General features: G+C 41.3%; 1 protein-coding gene across 1 annotated transcript in view; it reads right to left on the bottom strand.

The window, feature by feature from the left end:
• Positions 1 to 18,241, bottom strand: part of nipa1 (NIPA magnesium transporter 1) — a 28,899-nt gene extending 10,658 nt beyond the window's left edge. Inside the window, exons 1-3 of the mRNA XM_043692298.2 lie at positions 17,878 to 18,241; positions 10,816 to 10,863; positions 328 to 418 (exon numbers count right to left, since the gene is read on the bottom strand). Of these exons, the coding sequence (XP_043548233.1) occupies positions 328 to 418; positions 10,816 to 10,863; positions 17,878 to 18,004 (266 nt within the window). The 5' untranslated portion in view covers positions 18,005 to 18,241. The remainder of the gene's footprint in view (positions 1 to 327; positions 419 to 10,815; positions 10,864 to 17,877) is intronic.
• Positions 18,242 to 20,176: the final 1,935 nt, after the last annotated feature.

Below are 20,176 nucleotides of genomic sequence, written 5' to 3'. Positions count from 1 at the left end.
AAACTTAAGAATGGTTCATAGCATCACTGAGCTATCAGTAGCTATTATGTAAACATAAAATTATCAATAATCCCCTCTGGAGCATGATCATTTGATACCTATCATGAAAGCAGATTTGTTCAAAGAAGTGGGTTTTTAAAAAAGTTAGCATTTTAAAAGAGGCATGAGACACAGAACAATTGATACGAGTAAAGTCATGTACTCATTCAAGCGAAAAGTGTTGAAATAACATCCAGTGTCATAGCCCTGCAACTGGTCACAATGAAAACCAATTTCCATGGCATAGTGCAATAAATAAATAAATACACTGCAAGTGAAAAATAGTACCCAAATGGGACGCCGAGGGCTCCTAGTGGCGTTACCAAAGCAGCAGGGGCAGTGTTGTAAGCGAAGAAGTTTCCTATTTGACCCAGTCCCACTGCAACAAGAAGAGAATCAGTATTAGTTCATTCATGCTGGTTTCAAAACAAAAGAAGCATTTAACCACTTACACCAAAACTAAACTAGAATAATTCCAAGAGCAAGAGGGTGGTGCAGAATCACAGCACCAGTTTGTGACACCACAGAGCGTTTTAAAGTTCATCCATCAACCACAGGATATTTTTTCCAGTGAGACTACGGTGCAGTAAGGCTTCTGATCCCAGGGCTCGTCTGCTCCGTCCACTTTTTTTCTTTCCCTCTCTTTTTCCTCTTCTATTTTACTTCCCTCTAGTTGAGCAGCTTGGTTGCAGCAACAGCATTGGTGAGTAAGCGCAGCGTGGACTCATGGCAGTCGGCAAGTGGGCCCAACATGGATTCTTGGCTGCTACGGCAGAGACAGCTTGGGTTCCCAGGAACACCTGTGTCCAATGCAGCTTATTGGAGGTGGTGGCGCAGTCAAGTTTGAGTTGGTGTGGTACGCTGCAGCAATCCGTGAGAATGCATAGCGTGACTTGCATTTCACGGCAGCAGTGCAGACAAGGGGACTCATGCCCAGAGGTGGAGCACTTAACAAGAAAGATTGCGAAGTTAAATGCTTTTTCTTAATTCATTTATTCTTCTGCCTTTATATTCTATGGTTTGGTTTACTTTGCTGTGTTTGAAGATGGTACTAGAAAGTGGTGACACGATGCAACACCTCACTGTATTTCGTAACAAAGTACATGTGACAATAAATAAATCAAAATCAAACATGGACCAACCTCTGAGGGAAGTGGCAAATCTTACATGGAAAAAAGAACATCCAAAAGTATCTTATTGTAAAAATTACATTTTTGAAAAAAAAATCCAGGACATCATATCCAACTCAACTGTGTGCACATGCTCCATGTCTCTAAAATACCTTCAATTTCCTTTACCAGGGTTTTTTTCTCATCTTGACATGTGCTCAACATTAAGATTAAAGTTCAAGTCAGCATAGTCCCAGAAGGCACAAGACGGGAAAAATTTAAAAGGGACCTGAGGGGCAACTTTTTCACGCAGAGGGTACTGCATTATGGAACAAGCTACCAGAGGATATGATGGAGACGGGTACAATTATGCCATTTAAAAGGCATTTAAATAGGTACATGAATAGGAAGAGTTCAGAGGGCTATGAGCCAAATGTGTACAAATGGGACTAGATCAGTTTAGGATATCTGACCAGCATGGGTGAGTTGGACTGAAGAGTCTGTTTCTGTGCTGTCCAACACTATGACTCTGACATTAGGATTGTCCTCTCATGAGAGACAGACATCTGGGGGTGTTTGAACTAAAGGGTCATTGCGCCTCAGACAAGAGGAAAGGTTGAAAAGATGTGATCTTCATGGTGATCTCATCCAGTGTGGGAGTAACAATAGCTCATATTTATATAGTACCTTTGAGATATCAGTACAATCCCAAGATGTTTCACAAGAGCATGGTTCATGTGACACCTATACATGAGACATTAAGACAGTTCTATTCAAAGGAGGTTTTCAGTAGCATCTTAAAACATGGACAAGAGGTTGACAACTGAAGAGCTTTCAGCCATTTGACCAGCTCCTGCTTTCCTTTCAAATGTATTAGAAGCCAGTCTATGAATTTTTCCTCTTTTGAGCTTGCCTTCTTCATTGTATTACTTTGTTAAAAAACACCTCCTTTATCCAATCTAAAAGTTTATGACAAAGCATTAACTTGTCATTTTCTCCATTATTTTTCTGATTTCCACTATTTGCTTTTTGTTTGTTTTTTTTCCCCCTTTTATGAATAATGTGATTTCAGATGGGAGTCAGTATTGAAAAAAAAACACACAGTCGTGTGTTAGGAGTTCCTCCCTTCTTATTGCTGTTACAAGTGCTGCAAATATCAACCACTATGGACTTGCAGTTGGAGTAATTTGTTGCCGCCACCCTCTTTCCGTGACCAGATGTATGGGTCTATTTGGTTCACAGTGGTAAAGAAAAAAAGTTATGAGTGAGTCTGAATGAGAAGAGACTCATCTTGGACAACTTGCAAATTTGTGTGTGTGAGGAACCTGGTACAAGTTACATTAGTAGGCTAGATGTTGTTACTAAGACTATTGGGAGACCTACAAGATCCTAAGGTGTTCTGGCTTTTCCCTAAAATCCTGATGACATCAGATTGGGTTGAAACTAATGCATTGATCCTTTCAGAATCATGAATTTATACATTTACCCAAAGATGGTCCCCCTAAATTGCCTACCCCATATCCTTAGACAGTGATACAGATACAGATACAGATTGAGGTCTTCGATCTCCTTTGAGATCCCTAGCCAGAACACCGATCATCCAATCCTGGCTCTTCTCTTGGTGATCTGAATTCTCCCTGGTGCATCTCATACAGGATATTTTTCTGCAGTGAATCTGGAACAATCAACTTTAATCCAAAACTGGTAAGTCATCCTTGTTCATGATTGTTGTTGTTGCTCAAGATAAGTCTTCATGACCGACACACTGGGTCTTTGGCTTAGCCAATCTTGGTCACAGTACTGGTAAATGGCAATATATTCTCAGCTATCCTTCTGTTCCTGTTGTGTTCGAGTCTGTTCAGCTTACTTGCTGATACAATGCCGTGGTTGAAGTACATGACTCAATTTCACAAATGTTAATCACAATCAGTTACTGGAAACAAGCTGTTTTTAACAAGACACCACCAGATAGGATTTACATGCATTTGGAGGGGCAAGGATTGATTAGGGATAGTCAGCATTTGCAAGGAAAATAGTGTCTCACAAACTTGATTAAGTCTTTAAAAGAGGTAACCATTGAGATTGTCAAGATTGCAGTGGATTTCAATTTGAATGTTGGTCTAGTTTCCCTGGTGCATCTCATGTAGGGTATTTTTCTGGAGTGAATCTGGAACAATCAAACTTTAATCCAGGTGGGGATCAAAGATGGCCACAATCTGGGAAGATCACATTGCAGAGCTCTGCAACCCAACGCAAGCAGGATGAACTTTTAACCCGATTCCTGATGAAGGGCTTTTGCCCGAAACATCGATTCTCCTGTTCCTCAGAGGCTGCCTGACCTGCTATGCTTTTCCAGCACCACACACTCGACTCTGATCTCCAGCATCTGCAGCCCTCACTTTCATCTAGAATTTTTAATCTGCCCTACCCTGGACAACCGGAAAAGTCATGGAGTCCCAGAAAACTCTTAAAATTCAAATTACCTTGGTTTTCACCTTCCAGGGATACCGAAGGAGGGAGGAGGAGCATCTGAGGCGGGCCCATGGCCCAGCCTGCAGGATCCTCAGACTCAATTTCTGACCAGGCTGTGGTGGAAGAGCTCTCAAATTCTCGTGAAATCTTGGGGAAGCAGACAGAGGAGAAGCTGGCCCAGATCTCTATCGTGCTGCAGAAGCATGAACAGCAGCTGGGAGACCTGGAGAAAGGGACAGAACGCAGAACCGCTGTGGTGGAAGCTCCAAGGATAGGATCCAAGCCCTGGAGACAGGTCCATAATGTACTTGAGCAAGTTGATGACCTCGAGAATAGGAGCAGGAGTAAAAAATATTTGGATCATCGGTTCTGCTGGAGGGTAAAGAAGGTGAGCGGCCGGCAGAATTTATTGAGGACTGATTGCTGAAATTCCTTAACTGGCTGGAATGGGAAGCTTGAAGATTGAGAGGGCTTTATAGGTCACAGCGCAGAGGTCAGGTCTGGACCAACATCATCATCCTGTCTTGGTGCGATTTCATCATTATAGAGATTAGGAGAGAATCGTGGAAGCTTCCAGAATCCAGGGGAAGGATCCGAAGGTCCTAGTTTATGGGGGCTCTAAGATCATGTTCTTCCAGGACCTCTCAGCGGCAGTGATCCAGAAAAGAAAATCCTATAATGGCGTCGAGAGAAGACCAAGGGAGCTTAGGATCCACTACTCCAAGGTATCCGACGGTGCTTTGGATCACCTTAGATGGATCTGTACAACTTTTTGACATGTCGGAGAAGGCAAGAGACTTTGTGGACAAATTAACTTAATCTGAACAATTAATTTGCACAAATAGTAGTGTTGTTTGGGTATGTCTGTTTTTTTTAAAAGACAGATTAAGTCTGGTAGGGGCTTTCTTTCTTATCTTTTTTACTGGTAATAATCTGGTCTAAACTGTGTTTGGTGGCGGATGAGATGTTTACTTTCAATTTCTAAGTTACACCAAAGGATGGGTGGGGTACTTAACCCTTTTTTTTCAAAATTTCTTTATTCACATTGTTATTTCATCGTGTTTTTTCTTTCTTTTCTGCTTGTGTTTGCAGTGTGGCTCTAGCTAGGAGGAGTGAAATGGTTGGGATGGCTAGATGCCTACTTACAGGCAGTTTATGCCCGGTTCAAGTATTTAGCAGTTTTAACAGCAGGATGGGAAGTTGGGTTTTGGGGTGTGTAGATGCCCCCTTTGGGCAGGGGGTGAGTTCCCCTTTCCAGCGCCATTGGTGCTTTATATGTTGGTTTGTGTTTTGGTTTTTGTTGTATATAATCTTTGATAGCTTTGTAGGTTTGTTAACTGCAGTTGTTTTACTTTGCATAGTTTTTATGTTTGATGGATCTTGCGACACTAAGACTCAGCAATTTGTGGTTTGTGTTCCTTCTCTCTGGAATCTAAATGTTACAGCAGAAGGTTATGGCTCATGACTTGATTAAATGGTGTACGCGGAACATCAAGGGAAGTCACTCACCAATTAAGAGGAAGAAAGTACTCAAGTCTTAGAAAAGAAAAGGTGGATATTGCTTTGTTACAGGGGACACACTTGGATGATAGGAAACATTTGAAACTACAGCAGACTGGCTTTGATCAGGTTTACTTTTCATCTTTTAATACCAGAAGTAGGGGAGTGTCTATATTGGTAAGGAGGAATCACCCATTTAAGTTACTATAGTGTGTTAAAGACATACATTGGAAGTTTGTAATTCTCAAAGCCCTGATAAGTGGGGAAGGATATGGTGTTTTAAATGTTTATTGCCCCTCAAATTTCTGTTCTATGAGTTCTCTAAATTGAGTAGACTCGAGTTCCAGCATATCATTATAGGGGGAGATTTTAATTGTCTCATTGATCCCACAGTACCCTCTGTACAAACTAAACAATTAGTGGATCTGTGTGTGGAGTTAGGGTTGGTGGATGTCTGGAGGTCTCTCCGCCCTACAGGCAGGGATTTTACTTTCTTTTTCTGACCTCCATGGCAACCCTGAATTTGGTGGCATCTTGTACGATTGGTAATATTACTATCAGCAATCACGCTCCAGTGTACTTGTTGGTTAAGATTAAGGACGCTATAGTGGCCCCGAGGCACTGGTGAATGGATCCCTTTATCCTGAAGGATAAGAAGTTTGTGGAGCACTTCTCTGCAGAATTTTGGGCATTCTGAGACATTAATTAAGGCTGTTAGTAGCCTATCCGTCCTTTGGGAAACTGCCAAAGCCTATGTCGGGGGTTAGTTATTTCCAACTCTGCCAGTAGGAAACGGCAAAAGGGCAAACAGCAACGTCCCCTCGAAGCACTGTTGATGACAGCCAAGAAAGCTTACTTTGACAAGCCCTTGTGGGCCAAGCTCCATAGTATTACAGCACTGTGGTCTGCACTGAACTCCGCTCTCATGCAGATAGCAAAGAAGGAACTTATTTTCACAAAGCAAAGGTTATATGAGCATGGTGACAAGCCGGGCAAGTACCTAGCGTATCTCGCCAGGAAAAGGAGTGTCCCTCAAGCCGTTATGTTGATTAGGGAAGTGTCTGGGAACCTAACATGTGATTCCAAAAAGATTAATGTGGCATTCCAGGGATCTTACCCTAAGTTATACCAATCAGAGGGTTGAGAGGAGGGGTGGGCCAAGATGGAGTCCTTTCTCAAAGTTCTGGAGTTCCCAGATGTGACCCCCAAACACCAGTCTTTCCTCAATGCCCCCTTAACAAAACAAGGGGTGCAGGAGACTGTGAGGCAGCTTCAGAGTGGAAAGACGCTCAGTCCCAATGGACTTCCCAGTGAATCCTATAAGGAATTTAAGCATATTTTCAGGTCCAATAGTCAGCATGTTCAATGACTCGTTTGGTCATGATCATCTCCCGCCATTTCTGAGAGAGACCAATATTTTGCTTATTCTTAAAAAAAGGAAGGTCCTGGATGACTGTGCTTTGTACAGCCCATTTCATTATTAAATGTTGACTTTAAAATCCTCTTTAAGACTCTTGCATTAAGACTGGAGACTGTGTTACCTTGTATTGTTAAAGAGGACCAGACGGGCTTCACATTGGGCCACAGATCCTTCAATAATATTTGGAGGCTGTTTAATGTAATTCAAGTGTCAACAACAGTCAATACAGGAATTGGTGATTTCTCTAGATGAGAGAAGGCATTTAACAGAGTTGAGTGGCCGTACCTTTTTTATACTCTGGCATGGTTCGGCTTGTCCAAAGCCTTTATAAGATGGGTAAAGGTTTCCTACAGTGACCCTCTTGCTGCAGTCATCACCAATAGGGTATGATCAAGCAATTTTAGCATTTTTACGGGTAGCCAGTAGGGCTGTCCCCTTTCACCACTGCTTTTTACATTGGTGATTGAACCATTGATGGAGGCCATTCGTAGGGATCCCAATCTATCGGCACCAGAAGTGGGGTCAAAATTAAATAAGATTTTGTTGTACCCAGATGATGTCTTAATTTTTTTTTTGCCAAGCCCAGCAGTTTCAGTGCCTCGTCTGATACAATGCATCAGCTCGTTTTGCACCTTTTTGGAGTACAAAATTAATTTTGCAAAATCATGGATATGCCTATGCACGGTCTTACGAAGGTGCTAGGTCTTGAGGGTGAATATCGATTCCCATTTAAGTGGTCACAGAGGAGTTTTATGTATTTGGGCATATTCATCATTCCAGTTCTTGATTGGTTGTTCAAAGCTAATCTTTTTCAATTATTCGACAAAATCAAACAAGACCTTCGAAGATGGGAGTGCTTTCGCTCTCATGGTTAGGTCAGATAGTGCTTATTAAGATGAATATTCTCCCCCTTTTGTTATAGCATACACAGATGCTCCCCCTAATTTTCGATAAGCAAACATTCAGGAGACTGAACGGCTGCTTCGGCTCTTTTATTTGGCATCGTAAGCGGCCCCTTATTAAATTAGCTAAGCTGCAATTGCCTCAGACTGGGTGGAAGTGGATCTCCCAGACATTAAAACCTATTAACTAAACTTGTTTTTATCTTATGTGAACGATATAGGGACCCTCTTTCAATATGGTTAGATATCGAAACCTCTTAAGCAAAGTGCCCCTTACGAGCTTGATGTTTTTGGACAATATGAGAACAGTGAGGGAATATTGCCATAACCCAATAGCTATCAGTACGGTTAAAGCATGGAGGGCAATTCGGCAGAGGTAAGGCAATATTGACAAAACATCTTCTCTTACAACGAAAGTAGGTATGCTGGGTTTTCAACCGGGGATGGTAGTTTCAGGATTCAATCATCGGGCAGCGAGGGATGTGTCTTGCATGGGCGATTTATTTGAGGGAGACACAATAATGTCCTTTGATCAGTTAGCATGGAAATACAAGCTATCTAACAGGGACCTTTTTCACTTTTTCAAGTTAAGGACCATATTCAAAAAAAGACTACACTTTTGACTGATCCCTACAAATCTGACATAGACAGGAGGGTGCTCTGTACTAAGACCACACTTTCTGTCAGCACTTTATATCATCAATTGGGGGGCGCCTCCTCAGATGAGTTCGATCGACTCTGCAGTGTGTAGGAGAGAGAGCTAGGTGTTGAGGTCTCCTCAGAGGCATGGGAAGATATTTGGGAAAATGCAAGAAAAGTATCAATTTGCAACAGGACCCATACTTGACAGTTGAAGATTCTCCACAGTTGAAGATTCTCTGGATCGTTTGTCAAAATTTAAAGCAAGGGTATCTTCAACATAACTCAAGTGTAGACTTGGTACAGGCACTCTTACCCATCGTCTCCGGTCCTGTGGTAGGCTTCAAACATACTGGAGTTCTGGGGCAGGTAAAATGGAGGGGATTTTGGGTGTAAGGGTGGAGAAAGGCCCGATCTCTCTTTTTTTTGGCCTGCCTAGCGTATTTCCTGTCAATGCACAAGAAAATACTTTGACATCCTCACTTTCTGCACGGTGGCACAGTGGTTAGCACTGCTGCCTCACAGCGCTAGGAACCCGGGTTCAATTCCCGCCTCAGGGAACTGTCCGTGTGAAGTTTGCACATTCTCCCCGTGTCTGCGTGGGTTTCCTCCGGGTGCTCCAGTTTCCTCCCACAGTCCAAAGATGTGCAGGTTAGGTGAATTGGCCATGCTAAATTGCCTGTAGTCTTAGGTGAAGGGGTAAATGCAGGGGAATGGGTGTGGGTGGGTTGCTCTTCAGAGGGTCGGTGTGGACTTGTTGGGCTAAAAGGCCTGTTTCCACACTAAGTAATCTAATCTTGTTAGGTTGGGTATCCGAAAATCCCCCAGGCCTGTCCAGTTGGTGGAAGATTGTTATGGCGCATATTCCCTTGGATTGTCTCACAAGTATGGTACACCACAAAACTGAGAATTTCTATAAGACATGGAGGCCCTTTTTGGACTACCTGGACACATTTGTCTGCCACTCTAATAAGCTGTAATGATTGTGCTTTACGAATCCAATATCCAGAGAGGGGGAGCTGTGAACGCATGAATGGGTGAAAATTAATGCTTTTGATATTAGAGTTTAAGTGTATTGTTTGGTTGAGCTGAGTTATTATTATTTATTAGTTTGTTGTTGGTTATTATTTATTTAGTTAAGTATTAGTTGGAGTTTTTTAAATATATATTTTTCTATATATATTTATACATTTGTACATGAGGGCGGTTTGGGTTTTTGTATTTTTTTGGTGCTCTTTCTTTGTATTGTTTTGAATTGTATTGTTTTGCACTTGTTTGAATATTTTAAAAATCTATTTTTCAATTAAAATATATTTTTTTAAAATGACTTTAATCCAAAACCAGTAAGTCATCCTTTGTCATGAAATAATGAGGGCAGAGCAGTAGACATTACCGACATGGACTTTAGTAAAGCCTTTGACAATGTTCTCTGTGGTAGACTCATTAGTAAAGTTAGATCACACAGGATTCATGAACTTGCCAATTGATACAAAATTGGCTTTACGTTCAGAGACAGAGAGTGGTTGTGGATGGAGGGTTGTTTTTCGGGCTGGAAGCCTGTGACCAGTGGTGTTCCATAGGCATCAGTACTGGGTCTATTTTTCACTGTAGAATAGGAGTTTGAGGGATGACTTATTGAGGTTTATAAAATAGTGAGGGGCATAGATAAGGTGAATGACAAGCATATTTTCCCTAGGGTGGGGGAATTCAAAACTAGGGGGCATATTTCTAAGGAGAGAGGAGAAAGATTTAAAACAGGACATGAAGGGCAACATTTTTTCTCTTCCACACAGACAGTAGTTCAGGTGTGGGATGAACTGTCAAGGAAACTGGTGGATGTAGATAGTTAAAAACTTTTGATAAGTTCATGAATCAAAAAGGTTTGGAGGGAACTGGGCCAAATGCACGCAGGTGGGACTGGTTTAATTTGGGAACATGGTTGGTGTGGATTGGTTGGACTGAAAGGTCTGATAGTTCATCCATGCTGAATGACCATTTATTAAGAGACTTACTACAGTTGCTCTGGGAAACACATCTGCTGATGTATGTAGCTTCCTCAGCTCATATCTCACCAGGCAGGTAAACCTTGTAGGTGGAGTCCAAGTCTAGGGACCCAGGTTCAATTCCAGCTTTGGGCAACAATCTGTGTTGAGTTTGCACATTCTCCCAGTGTCTGTGTAGGTCCCCTCTAGATGCTCTGGTTTCCTCACACAGATGTGAGAGATTATTTGGATTGGGCATGGGAAATGCAGGGTCACAGGGATGGGTTTAGTTCTGGGTGGGATGCTCGAGAGTCAGTGTGGACTCGATGAGCCAAATAGCCTGCTTTTACACTGTAGAGATTCTATGGGTTTAGTTGAAATGCAGGTAAAAAGATAGCACAATAACTTGCATTGATGTATTTATTCTGAAAGAACATAATGTACCAAGGAAGAAGTGCTATCAAACAAAAATTTGATATCACACCATAGCAGATATTCAGGCAGATAAATAAAACCTTGCTTAAAAGAGATAAGAGTATGTGAACATAATAAAAGGAAAGAGAGCCAGAAAGATTTGGGAACTGAATTCTAGAACCCTGGGCCTAGGCAGCTGGTGCAAATAAAATTGAGGGTGTGCAAGAGATCAGAAATCACAATGGCTTGTAGGCCTGATACAGGTTACACAAATAGCGAGGGGAGGCGCCATGGAAGGATTTGAAAACAAGAATGAGACGCTAAAAATTGTCACTTACTTCCAACGGTTCCACTCCACCAAGCCAATTCTGTTAAATAGGAAACACCTGTCAAACGGGAAGAGGTGACATTTTCTCATCAGTAATTGAAGGAAGTCTGTGTCACAAACAGGGTCAATACCTCAAAATCAAAAGTCAGTGACCCACATCCCTCTCTACTGACCGCTGGCAAACCTGACTTCACTGTGCTAGCCAGAGACAGGAGACTTTCAGTTTCTAAAATTAAGATTGAAAAAACACATTTGATTAATACTGGCAACTTGCATAACCTCACGTGTGTTTGTGGTCAAACATTTTGCCTGTTTCAACAGGAAGGAGCCTTTTTTTGAAATGTGTTACTGTTACATTTTGGTCAGCTCCAAGAGGAAATAAGCAGAAGTCACTTTTTTGATACATAATAAACCTATTTAGAAACAGATTCTTGTACAAACAATAGAAATAAAATGATAAGAGTTCAACTAACAGGTTATCAAAAGTCTGCATGACAGCTGCAAGGGTGCACTTTATACCACCTCCCAAACTACTGGATGGTGGTCAAGCTAATTTTTCATTGTGGGCATAATAACATTGGTTCAACTTTCCCTTAGTCTGCCTTTTTTTAAAAATGAAGCTCCTGTTTAAACATTACACCAAACAAATTTTAAAACTCCCAAAAGCTCCCCACATTTTTACCTAAATCTTCTTTTACTAGGCCCTCTCCACCATGCAGCCCCAAGAATTACATTTGTATTTAACATCATAGAACTCCTATTGCAAGGCAGCAGGCCATTTGGCCCACAGAATTCACACTGACCCTCCAAAGAGCATTCCTCTCACCTACTCCATCCCTGCATTCCCCATGGCTAATCCACCTAACCTACACATCCATGGACACTATGGGCAATTTAGCATGGCCAGTCCATCTAACTTGCACATCTCTGGACCAAGGGAGGCAACAGGAGCCCTTAAAGGAAACCCACGTAGACACGGGGAGAATATGCAAACTCCACACAAATTGTTGCCCGAGGCTGGAATCAAACCCGAGTCCCTGGCACTGCGAGGCAGCAGTGCTAACCACTGAGTCACCGTGCCACCCGGGTAATATTTTTCTGTAACATTGCCGTATCTTGGTTGTCTTGATAAAAAAATGCATCAATAGTCAAAAATCTCTTTGCTATTACACTCCTCAATAATCTACTAAGCATTGGCTGACGTTGGTTGATTTAACTCAGTTGGCTGGACAGCTGTTTAGTGATGCCTACAGTGTGGGGTCAAACCCCACGCCAGCTGAGGTTACTATTAGTTTACTCCTTCTCAACCTCTCCCCTTGTCTGAGGCGTGGTGACCTTCAGGTTGCCAGATTGACCACCACTAGTTGTCAAGTCTCTTTAATGAGAGAGCAGATCTATGTTCTGTTAAGACCATGATAACCTTATCTTCATCTACCATTAACTACTTATATCCTCCAGCACTCTGTGGCCCTACAGTACTCTGCACAAAAGAATTGTGCGGCAAACCATATTTCATTCAGCAACAGTCTCCAAAGACAATTCTTACTAATTTCTCACATCTTAAATGTGGAGTCATGTTTGGTTTGTTTCTGCCCCACTGTTCATCTTTTCTCCTCCTGACTACACTTTTTTGTTTTTCTGACCAATAGCACTCACATTATGAAACATTTGACTGAACACCATCACGATTACTCAGTAATGCATCGAGTTGCTCTCAAATTGGCCATCAGTTGCTTTGTGTAAACTTTTGAACATTGCATTCTGCTTAGAGTTGCATACACGTTACATTTCACGGACCTCATCTTGGAATGCACCCATTTTAAAGTAATTTCTCTCTTTAGCTTTTTAATTCCTAAATTTGCCACCATTCTTTATCTTTTCATACAAAGAAACCTTTTACTGACCAGTCTCTTAATTCTAAAGCAGTCTCTATAATTGAGCTAAGGAATAGTTTTATTATCAAAATTTGCCAACATATATCCTTGATTTTTTTTCAGGATACTCAGAGCTGCATCATTCTGGGAACTTTGCACGGTTTAATTCTTCAAAATGGACTGTTTGTTTACATATCGGCACTTCTTGCTTTCAAAAAAGCATAAGCTAAATTTAACATTGTCTTTTCAAACTTGGCTTTCTGAATTTTTACAAGTCATACTTTAAAATTAATTGTGATCTACAATTTTGAACAGTGAGAGTTACAATTATCTTATTTGAAATGATTATTTTTAAAATTATTTTATTATAAAACCAAACTATTAAATCTTGATGTAGTAATGTTAAGGGAACACTATTTTCATATAATTAAATGGGCTATGCGCTCAGTCCTCATTATCTGTGAAGGATTTGATCACAGATTTTTCATGGATAAAACTATGATGTACCACAAAGGAGCAATCAATCAGTTCATTGAGGACAATGGGTAAAAGCAGATAGGTCTTAGGCCAATGTTATGAGTACTTGGATCTTTGAGTAGCAATTCAGCCAACAACAAAGTCTGATTGTATAATTGCTTAAAAAAAAATCAGAAAAACATTAAGAAAAAAGTCACATTTGACAAACTTAGTATTATTTAAGTGACTGCTTGAATAGATAAGTGATACAAATTGATTTTCATAAGGTATCTCACAGGAAATTAAACGCATCAGCATTGATTGCAAAATTTTGCAAACAAGAAATAGACATATGATGAATGCATGTTGTATGAAGAGAAAGAATTGGAAGTAATATTTCTAAGAGTTTGCAAGATATTGTATTCATATATAATGTATTACCGCACACAAATACATGGTTACTTTAGCTCTGTTTTATGATATACACACATAATTTGGACTTTGACATGGTGACCACATTATTCAAATTTGTCAATGCTACAAAAGCACTGGTTTGTCAAACTTTAGGGTTTGATTAGTTAGCAGAATGCCAAGCGACAAATGCAATTTAATCTGGAAAAACTTTAAGTAATTTATTTTGGGGGAAAAAAAAGAACGAAAAATATTATGTGCAGTACTGAAAGTCACATTACTGGAGGGATGTAATTGAACTGGAAAGGGTGCAGAGAAGTTTTACTAGATGTTGCCTGGGTTGGAAAGTTTTAGTTATGAAAAGAAAATTGCAGCAGAGGAGATGATGGGGTGGAGGTTGGAGCAAAGGGGCATGCTTCACATGTCAAAAATTATGAGGGCATAGGGTAGTCAGAAAGGAACTTTTCCTCTCAATGGAAAGATCTATGACCAGACAGTGGTGGAAACCTGGAGCCCACTGCCTTTAAGAGTGGTAGAAGCAGAAACCTTCATAACATTTAAAACGTACTGAAATGTGCACTTGCAGTGCCAAAGTATACAAGGCTATGGGTTAAGTCCTGGAAAATGGAATGAGAATAGTCAGGCGGTTGTTTCTGACCAGCGGAAACTGAATGTGTCGAAGAGCTTTTTATTGTCTATTTATCCTATCCATGCCCCTCTAGATTTTATAAACCTCGATAAGGTCACCCCTCAGCCTCTCCAGGGAAAACAGCCCTGGCCTATTCAACCTCTCTCTATAGCTCAAATCCTCCAACCCTAGCAACATCGTGTAAATCTTTTCTGAACCTTTTCAGGTTTCACAACACCTTTCTGATAGGAAGGAGACCAGAATTGCATGCAATATTCCAACAGTGGTCTAACCAATGTCCTGTACAGCCGCAACATGACCTCCCAATCCCTGTACACTTATCTGACCAATAAAGGAAAGCATACCAAATGCTTTCTTCATTATCCTATCTACCTGCGACTACATTTTCAATGAACTATGAACCTTAACTCCAAGGTGTCTTTGTTTAGCAACACTCCCTAGGACCTTACCATTAAGGGTACAAGTCCTGCTAAGATTTGTTTTCCCAAAATGCAGCACCTCACATTTATCTAAATTAAACTCCATCTGCCACTTCTCAGCCCATTGGCCCTTCTGATCAAGATCCCATTGTAATCGGAGGTAATCTTCTTCATTGTCCACAACCCCTCCAATGTTGATGTCATCTACAAACTAACTATACCTCTTATGTTCACTTCCGAATCATTTATATAAATGAGGAAAATTAGTGGACCCAGTACCGATCCTTGTGGCACACCACTGGTTACAGGCGTCTAGTCTGAAAAACAACCCTCCACCACCACCCTCTGTCTTCTACCTTTGAGCCAGTTCTGAATCCAAATGGATAGTTCTCCCTGTATTCCGTGAGATCTATTCGTGCTCACCAGTTTCCCATGGGGAACCTTGTCGAACACCTTACTGAAGTCCATGTAGATCACGTCCACCACTCCGCCCTCATCAAACCTCTTTGTTTCTTCTTCAAAAACTCAGTCAAGTTTGAGAGACATGATTTCCCACACACAAAGCCATGTTGACTATCCCTAATCAGTCCTTGCCTTTCCAAATACATGTACATCCTGTTCCACAGGATTTCCTCCAACAACTTGCCCACCACCGACATCAGGCTCACTGGTCTATAGTTCCCTTGCTTGTCCTTATCTCCTTTCTTAAACAGTGGCACCACGTTAGCCAACCTCCAGTCTTGTGACATCTCACCTGTGACTACCGATGATATAAATATCACAGCAAGAGGCCCAGCAATCACTTCCCTAGCTTCCCAGAGTTCTAGGGTACACCTGATCAGGTCCTGGGGAATTAACCACTTTTATGCATTTCAGGACATTCAGCATTTCCTCCTCTATAATATGGACATTTTTCAAGATATCACCATCTATTTCCCAACATTCTATATCTTCCATATCCTTTTCCACAGTAAACACTGATGCAAAATACTCATTTAATATCTCCCCTATCTCCTGCGGCTCCACACACCTGCAATGTTGATGTCATCTATAAACGTACTAACTATACCTTGCTGATCTTCAAGGGACCCTATTTTCTCCCTACCCTTTTGTCCTTAATGTAGTTATAATAACCATTTGGATTCTCCTTAACTCTATTTGCCAAAACTATCGCATGTCCCCTTTTTGCCCTCCTGATTTTCTGCTTAACTCCTACTATCTTTATACCCTTGAAAGGATTCACTCAATCTATCCTGTCTATACCTGACATATGGTTCCTTCTTTTTATAAACCAAACCCTCAATTTCTTTAGTCATCCAGCATTCCCTATACCTACCAGTCTTTCCTTTCACCCTTACAGGAATATATTGTCTCTGGACTCTCGTTATCTCAATACTGAAGGCTTCTCATTTTCCAGCAGTTCCTTCACCAGTGAACATCTGCCCCCAATCAGCTTTTGGAAGTTCTTGCCTAATACCATCAAAATTAGCCTTCCTCCAACTTAGATCTGGCCTATCCTTTTCTATCACTATTTTAAAACTAATAGAATTATGGTCACTGGCCCCAAAGTGCTCCCCCACTGACACCTTAGTCACCTGCCCTGCCTTATTTCCCCAAGAGTAGGTCAATTTTTGCACCTTCTCCAGTAGGTACATCCACATATTGAATCAGAAAATATTCTTGTACACTTAAATTCCTCTCCATCTAAACCCTTAATACTATGGCAGTCTAGTCTATATTTGGAAAGTTAAAATCCCCTACCATAACCAACCTATTACTCTTACAGATAACTGAGATCTTCTTACATATTTATTTCTCAATTTCCCACTGACTATGTTTACAAACATGATATTAACAAATGAGAATAAAATTATGATGACAGGCTCAAGATACTGGAACTTTTCCACAATGAAGAAAAACAACTGGAGATTCAATAGGCATTTTCAAAATGGCATTAAATCGTGAATGGCAAAAAAGATAACTTCTTTTGGTTACAAAATCCATACAGTTTTCAACACTTCTTTTAAAATTGTGATGAAGGGATTGAAGAGAGTTATTTTCCATTTGAGATTGTTCTAACATGGAAAGTTTTCTAATAGAAGATATTTGAGTCAAAATACCATTTATCTGTTGAGGGCAAAATAAAAAAAGTCTTATTTAAATCTGAAAATAGAGCTATCGATGGACAGTAGGATTGAGTCTAGAGTTCTCAAGTGAAATGTTTGCCACAAGGCTGCCTTCTGTGCCATGGACAAATATTTCATAAACTCTAACCAAGGATATAAAACTATTGCTGGCATCATTTTTCAAGTTAGGGAGAACAAATAACTTTAGGATGAGATCCACAAAACACCAATTTTGGATAAAGTCATGTTTTTCCTTGGCAAGACAATGTAATCCTTTTAACACTTTCAATGCAAATGCAGGCTAGAAAACACAGTGGGCAGCACGGTGGCACAGTGGTTAGCACTGCTGCCTCACAGCGCCAGAGACCCGGGTTCAATTCCCACCTCAGGCAACTGACTGTGTGGAGTTTGCACGTTCTCCCAGTGACTGCGTGGGTTTACTCCGGGTGCTCCGGTTTCCTCCCACAGTCTACCTCAGGTGAATTGGCTATGCTAAATTGCCCGTAGTTTAGGTAAGGGGTAAATGTATGGGTGGGTTGTGCTTCGGCGGGGCAGTGTGGACTTGTTGGGCTGAAGGGCCTGTTTCCACACTAAGTAATCTAAAAAAAACACAATTTTAAATATTTTTTTAAATGGGAGAAGCAAAACAGATGTTTTGGAACAAGCAATGTGTTAATTTTACTTTTTCATTGGTGGAAACCAGACAAAATGAAAATCAAGGCTTAAATTGCTGATATTTGCATTTTCAATTACAATTAGAAATAACTTTCAAGTATAAATGGCTGTTATCCAATACTGTACATTTCGTCCACTTCGCAAAATGGATCATTGGCTCATTACGGGGGGTGGGGGTAAGACACTTACAATTCAGCTCTATCAGGTGTTTCTGACAGAGCTGACATTCTACAATGACCACACATCATAAGATGCGATCAGCAGTTTACAATGTATACTGCAGTTTCAGAGTGGTCAGGCCGTGCAGATGACCCAGCCCTTTCCGGTTGAAGCTTGTGGCACATTGGTTCCATTGTCCGCTAAACATTTCCAGATTTTGTTTTTGGCGTCATTTTTGCATGTAGAGATTAACTTTTTTTTGGCGGGGGGTGGTGTTGGTGAGGTAATCCAATAATTACAAACCTCGTCTCTCAGCTCGAAGGATGCCTTTTCTTTGCAAAACGAAAGTGGAGCCATTCACGAGGCTGGCGAGCAAGGCAATGCTAAGTCCCAGAGAAACACCTGAAGCCTGCTCGTGCTGTGGCTCCATCCCACGCTCACCTGGCCAGGTAACCCGCTCGCGCTCCACCACAGCTCTTAAGTAGCAACCTGTCACACAACTGGAACCATCAAAATTTCTTTTTTTTTCTTAAGTATTAATGCCATCAACAGTTCATAACTCCAATGCTTTTAATTTCCAACGTACTGAAGAGCATTTATCATTGAATTTTTTTTAGGAGAAAGTTAGCAAAAGATTGCTTCCGTACTCTGACCGACACACCCAGCTTCCAATACATGCGCACTAAAAGAGAAAAATACATTTACTGCTTCAAGAAGTTAATTGACTGAGCGGAGAGCTCCCCCTTACTGTCCTAATGGTGCAATTTCAGGGATGCAAATCCAAGGTTGGTACTATGTCTTTTCTCTCTGTTCCATCAGGATGGTTGGTAAAAAGATTACTGGAAGACAACTATTTCAACCAAAAGCAATCAGTCCAGACAGCGTTTGTCTTTTGCTTTTAATCATCAAATCTCAACAGTGCAGAAAGTGGCCATTTAGTCTGCATCTATCCTCTGAAGTGCATCCCACCCAGACCCAGCCTCCAAACCTATTCCCATAACCCCACATTTCCCATGGCTAACCCACCTAGCCTTCACATCCATGGACACTTTGGGACAATTTAGCATAGCCAATCCACCTATCTTGCACATCCAGAGCGTCCAGAGGAAACCCATGCAGACACTGGAAGAATGTACAGTTGCCTGAGGCTGGAAACAAACCAGTTTGCTGGTGCTGTGAGGCAGCAGTGCAAACTACTCAGCCACTGTGCCACTCCCTGATCTGTTCTATTTGTTCCTCCATTGACAGCATAAAAACCATAATTTTCCAACTCCTGTCAGTTCCAAAGGAGAGTCATAGGAGACTTGAGACATTAACTCAGCATCCTTTTCACAGATGCTGCCAGATCTGCTGAGTTTCTCTGGCAATTTCGGATTTTTTTTGTTTTCTCCAGCATTTTCTCTTTGTATTTTAAATCTGTCCAGAAGTTCACCAGACAGAGTTCAGCTGCTTCAGAAATGCAGAAATGGGAATGTTCTTTGAGGTTCAATATGTGTTCAGTTCCTTTTGCTCCTCAGGCAATGAAGCAACTCATGACCACATACAGCAAACTGTGGGCAACATTCAATATTGAAACTGACAAATGGCAAGTGTGTTGGGCTAGTCCCTTGAAACAAAGAAGACATTCACTCACGGAAAGATCCCACACTTGGAGACTTTTTAACATGAGAAAACTGTTGCACTGCAGCTACCACACTGTTCTGCTTGACCAGAAGTTTCTCTGTTATTCCCTGCCCTATTTACACATTTACAGATTCATTATCAACCTCTTTGGCTTTGGTATGATATTCTTTCTGTAGCTATCAAGTCCTAAGGTGGGACTTTCAATGCGATATGTTGTAACATGCATGCCACATATGTAACAGGCAATAACCATCTCTAACAAGAGACAGCCGGACCATCTCCTCTTGACATTCAATGGCATTATTATCTCTGAATGTCATACCATTATTATCCTGTGAGTCCAACAAGCACCAAGATGTAACTTTGCTGGTTAGATCTTTCATGCAGGCCCAGACTGTCTGCCACCATATGCTGTGCTTGAGATGGCTGTGGTGGTGAAGAGGCTATTGCACATCTTCCTCTGGAATGTGCCATTATAACAAAGTTCTGGAGAGAGATGGTTTCTGTCCAAGTTCATTGTGAACAACTCCATGCGCAGTGCTTTTGGGCTGTTTACTGGGATGCACACCGATACAAACATAACCAGCACCCAGAAAATCATCAACTTGGTGAAAGATGCTTCTTGGAGGAGAAAGTGAGGTCTGCAGATGCTGGAGATCAGAGCTGGAAATGTGTTGCTGGAAAAGCGCAGCAGGTCAGGCAGCATCCAGGGAACAGGAGAATCGACGTTTCGGGCATAAACGTCTGAAGAAGGGCTTATGCCTGAAACGTCGATTCTCCTGTTCCCTGGATGCTGCCTGACCTGCTGCGCTTTTCCAGCAACACATTTCCAGAAAGATGCTTCTTGGTCTGCCCAAAACTTGTTGAGCTGCCACTGCAAAGAGTAGTCCTTCAATGGATATTGGAGACTGGCACCTTTCAAGGTCCAGGACAAGGGTGATGGTAGAGGGTTGCTTTTCAGAATGTAGGTCTGTCACCA

This window comes from Chiloscyllium plagiosum, unplaced genomic scaffold (genome assembly GCF_037043375.1).
Source record: "Chiloscyllium plagiosum isolate Xiang-an unplaced genomic scaffold, Cpla_swu_hap1 HiC_scaffold_6, whole genome shotgun sequence".
NCBI classification, from domain to species: domain Eukaryota; kingdom Metazoa; phylum Chordata; class Chondrichthyes; order Orectolobiformes; family Hemiscylliidae; genus Chiloscyllium; species Chiloscyllium plagiosum.
The sequence above is the reverse complement of the archived record's forward strand: the minus strand, read 5'-3'. Positions and strand labels throughout refer to the sequence as shown.